The sequence below is a fragment of the Portunus trituberculatus genome, chromosome 49 (assembly GCF_017591435.1).
Source record: "Portunus trituberculatus isolate SZX2019 chromosome 49, ASM1759143v1, whole genome shotgun sequence".
Taxonomy (NCBI): Eukaryota; Metazoa; Arthropoda; class Malacostraca; order Decapoda; family Portunidae; genus Portunus; species Portunus trituberculatus.
The window spans coordinates 18,543,209-18,548,208 of NC_059303.1; the positions used below are offsets into that span (position 1 = coordinate 18,543,209).

Sequence of the window (5,000 nt, forward strand, 5' to 3'; positions counted from 1 at the left end):
TTCTTGTATTTCCGTACCGTGTTTTGGCTTCCTACGCTTTCCTCGCCTCTTTTGTTTGAAAATTTACGGAGGAAACATTATTTTTTTTATTCTTTTCTTGCTTTTTTTTTTTTTTAGTTCTCTACATTTTTCTCGCCTCTTCTGTTTGAGAATGTACCGAGGAAACATTATTTTCTTATTCTTTTCTTGTTTTTTTGTCTTTCCTTATTTTTTCAGTTTTTACGCTTTCCTTGCCTCTTTTGTTTGAGAATGTACTGAAGAAGCGTTTTCTTATTTTATTGCTTTATTTGTCTTTCCTTTTTTTCAGTTCTCTATGCTTTCCTCGCCTCTTTTGTTTGAGAATGTACCGAGGAAACTATTTTATTTTTTCTTGCTTTTTTTGTCTTTCCTTATCTTTTTTTTCAGTTCTCTACGTTTTTATTGCCTATTTTGTTTGAGAAGTTACTGAAGAAACGTTATTTTCTTATTTTCTTGTATTTCTTTGTCTTTCCTTATCTTTTCTTCAGTTCCCTACGCTTTCCTCGCCTCTTTTGTCTGAGATTGCACTATGGGATGTTGTATTCTCATCGGCTTGTTGTATTTTTGTTTTTCCTGTATCGTGTCTTGGGTTTGAAATCTATCTTATTTTTACTTTTTTTCTGACATTGTTTCTTTTCTTCCTTCTCTTCCTTCTCCTCTTCCTCCTCCTCCTCCTTCCCGTCGCGGTCGCGGTGGTGAAAGGCTGACTGTTGTAAGAATTCGCGGGAAGAATAATAATGATAATGAAGATGTTTGCTTGATGTTGTTTGTGATCTTGTTTTCGTTCACGTGGTTGACTTATGATGGCTAACTAACGAAATGGTGGTGGTGGTGGTGGTGGTGGTGGTGGTGGTGGTAGTGTTTGCGTTATTCTACCATGTATAAGTCTGCGGTAATTTCCCGGATATTTCACTTACTTGAAAAAAAAACAGACACACACACACACACACACACACACACACACACACACACACACACACACACACACACACACACACACACACACACACTCACACACTCTCACACTCTCTGTCTCTCTCTCTCTCTCTCTCTCTCTCTCTCTCTCTCTCTCTCTCTCTCTCTCAGACGAATGAGAACCAACAGGACTCCTTTCCTCTCTTCACCTGGGCTATCCACCTCTCACTTCTCGCCTTCATACCTGTAAGAAGCGGGTTTCCCTTGGGACGCGGCTTTGTATATGTTTTATTACTATTACCACGTTGGATTTAACACGAGGAGCCATGCAAGGGACGAGGCAACACGCGAGAGACATGCGGAGGTACAGTCACCACCATCACCACCACTACTGCCATCATAACCAGAATCATCACCACTAACGGTATGAATGACTGTGTTTTGGTGATGGAGAGGTCGAGTTGTGGTTTTTTTAAAGGGTATGGTGAAGTTGTGGTGATGTGCGGTGGTGTGGTGGTGTGGTGGTGGTGTTAATGGGGATGAAAGTGTGTGGTGATGTTATGGTGTTGTGGTGTGTGTGTGTGTGTGTGTGTGTGTGTGTGTGTGTGTGTGTGTGTGTGTGTGTGTGTGTGTGTGTGTGTGTGTATTGTAGTAAAAAAAAAACAGAAAGAAAGAAGATATCAATGAGAAAAAGAAAGGAGAGAAAGAAAGAAAGAAAGAAAAGTAAAATAGTAGTGGTAGTAGTAGTAGCAACAGCAGTAGCAGTAGCAGTAGCAGTAGTAGTAGCAGTAAGCAGCAGTAAAATCAGTGACAAAAATAAAGAAGTCGTACCGGAAGTATTAGAAGTAGTAGTGGTGGTGGTGGCTGTGACGTTGGCGGTGGTGATGGTGGTAGCAGTGGCGGTGGCGATGGTGGTGGTGGTGGTGTCGTGCTCAGAGGTAGAGTGCGTGTCTCCTAGCGGTGTGGTAGTCGTGAGGTGCTGGTTGTGGCGTGAGGAGGAGCGTGGTTGACTGGCTGGCTGGCTTACTGGCTTACTGGCTTGCTGGCTGGCTCCCTTCCTCCCTCTCTTCTATCTATCCCTCTCTTCATTTCTCCCTCCTACATACAAGATAATACTACTAAGCTAAACAAGAAAAAGGAGACACAGATCAAAGTTAGGTAACGTCAGATCAGGTATCCATTCTCCTCCTTCCCTCCTGCCAGACAAGATAATGCGAGTAGAATAAACAGGAAAACGAAAAAGATACAAATCATTAACGAGTCAAGTGTAGTCAGGATACAGTTACACAAGGTCTCTATTTCTATTTCTCTCCTTTCCTCTCTTTTTTTCTCCCAGGTAAGACAACACGACTAAACTAAACAGGAAGAGGAAAGATGAATAATAATTAGTCTTGAAATAAAGCAAAGCAAAGTCTGGTAAGGTATTCAGTCTCTCTTCCTCCTTCTCTCCTTTATTCTCTTTCTTTCTCCCAGCCAAGATAACAAGAATAAACTAAACAGGAAGAAGAGAGACATAATAATCAGTTTTGAGATAAAGCAAAGTAAAGTCTGGTAAAGTTACATACGTTATTCAGTCTCTACCTCCTTCTCTCCTTTCTCTCTTTCTTTCTCCCAGGTAAGACAACACGACTAAGCTAAACAGGAAGAAGAAAGAGACATAATAAATAGTCTTGAGATAAAGTAAAGTCTGGTTAAGTTACATAAGGTATTCAGTCTCTCTCCTTCTCTCCTTTCTCCCTCTCTCTTTCTCCCAGACAAGATAACACGACTAAACCTAACAAGAAGAAAAACGCATAATAATTTTAGTCTTGAGATAAAGCAAAGTAAAGTCTGGTAAAGTTACATAAGGTATTCAATCTCTCTATCTCCTTTTCTTCTCTCCTCTCCCTCCTTTCTTTTTCTCCCAGACAAGATAACACGAGAACAAACTAAACAGGAAGAGGAAAGATGAATGATAATCAATCTTGAAATAAAGCAAAGTAAAGTCTGGTAAAGTTATATAAAATACCCAGTCTCTCTTCCTTTTTCTCTCTTTTATTCTCTTTCTTTTTCCCAGACAAGATAACAAGAATAAACTAAACAGGAAGAAGAAAGATGCATAATGATTAGTCTTGAGATAAAGCAAAGTAAAGTCTTGTAAAGTAAGGTCAGTCTCTCTTCTTCCTTTCCTCCCGAGACAAGCTAACAAGGCCAAGCTAAACAGGAAGAAGGAGACAAATAACTAATGCATGGATAATAGCAAATAAAGTCAAGTAAAATTGTATAAAGTTAGATAACATTTTCAAAGCTTCCTCGCTCTTCCTGTCCCTTCCTGTCTCTCTCGTCCTTACAGAGAAGATAACGAGACAAAGAAGGAGGGGGGAAAGAATCTTAATGAACAAAGCAAGGCAAAGTCAAGTTATTAACAGACTCATTTCTCTCTCCCCTCCGTCCCTCCCTTCCTCCCTCCTTCCTTCCTTCAAAGACAAAGCCACAAGACTCACTAAGAAAAGAAGAAAGAAAGAACACGAATAACTGGTAAAGAAAGCCACGTAATCAGGTAATTAATGTATTCATGTCTCTCCTCGTTCTCCTCCTCCTCCTGTTCCTGCTCCTCCTCCTCCTGCTCCTCCTCCTTCCCTCCTATCCTTCCTTTGCCTCACCTTCCTACAAAAACAAGATCACAAGACCAACTCAACACAAGAAAAACAGATAAATAAACAAGTAATTAACAACGTCAGGTATAGCCAGGAAAAGTCATGACTAACGCATCCAAAACTTCCGTCTCCCCTCCCTTTCTCCCTCCTTTCCTCCTTCCTCCTATTACGAAGACATGATCAAGCAAACATCTGAAAAATAAAATATAAATAAACGAGTAATTAGCAACGCCAGGTATAGCCAGATTGAGCCAGGTAAAAGCAGGTGAATGTCCTTGACGTGACATCGCAACTAAATACCATGGCCTCGTCTTAACATTTTCACCCGGATAATTGCGTTGGGAATCAAATAATCGCGTTATTGGCGAGACAAATGATTAATTTTCTCTCATTTTCTCGCGACTTAGGAGCGGCAGCCGGTGGTTCAGGGGCGGCCTTGGTAAATATATACCTGCCTCAAATTTTTTTTCAAGGGATATCGTCACGGTTCTTGCTTCGTGTTGCCCAATGTTGCTTTGTCCTGTTTTGACTTGTTATAACGGGTTCTAGTGGAAGTTACTGGGGATTCTCGTGGTGTTTTCAAGGGCTCAACAGGAATTTTGCATTTTACAAGCTATATTGGAAGTTACTGGGAGTTTTATGGTGTTTTCAAGAGTTTAACAAGAATTCTGCATTTGTACAGGCTGTAGAGGAAATCAATGGGTGTTCTTTTGTTGCTTTCAAGGATTTGACAAGACTTTTGCATTTTACAAGCAATGCAAGACTTAGAAAATATATAAACTTTTTTTTTTATTTATTAGGGTGATTCTAGTGAGTTTGATAAGTATTCTGCACTTTACATGCTGTACTATAAATTAATGAAGGTTTATCAAGGAGGTTTAAAGAGTGTTTTGAAAGACTTTTCATGATTCTCAAAGATTATGTACTTAACAGGCTCCAGTGGATGTCATTAGGTTTTCCAGAGAGATAGATAAAAATATAGGTAAAAAGATGAATAGATAGATAGATAGATAGATAGATAGATACACAGATAGATAGATAGATAAATAGATAAACAGACAGATAGATGAATACTGATAAAGATAAGATAAGATAAACACGTAAAACAAATAGGTAAATAAACGAAAAAAAATGACACCACATCACATCACATCACACCACCACTACCAAGACAGACAGGTAGATGGATAGATAGACTGATAAAGATAAAATAAGATAAACACGTAAAACAAATAAGTAAACAAACGAAAAAAAATGACATCACATCACATCACACACCACCACTACTACTAACACTACTAACACTACTAACACTCCCCTCTACCTCCCCTTATAGACGAGGCCTCACATCCTGGCCAGCGTTGGGTGCCGGAGAGGAACCCGTGCGTCTCTTGTCTCTGCAACACAACCTCCTGACTCGCGTGGACCCGC

General features: G+C 39.8%; 1 protein-coding gene across 2 annotated transcripts in view; it reads left to right on the forward strand.

The window, feature by feature from the left end:
- LOC123499200 (leucine-rich repeat-containing protein 49-like) overlaps positions 1-5,000 on the forward strand; it is a 36,687-nt gene that overhangs the window by 10,556 nt on the left and 21,131 nt on the right. For both annotated transcript variants that reach the window (XM_045246930.1, XM_045246931.1), the window contains exon 4: positions 4,906-5,000. This exon is cut by the window's right edge and continues 112 nt beyond it. In XM_045246930.1, the coding sequence (XP_045102865.1) occupies positions 4,906-5,000 (95 nt within the window). The remainder of the gene's footprint in view (positions 1-4,905) is intronic.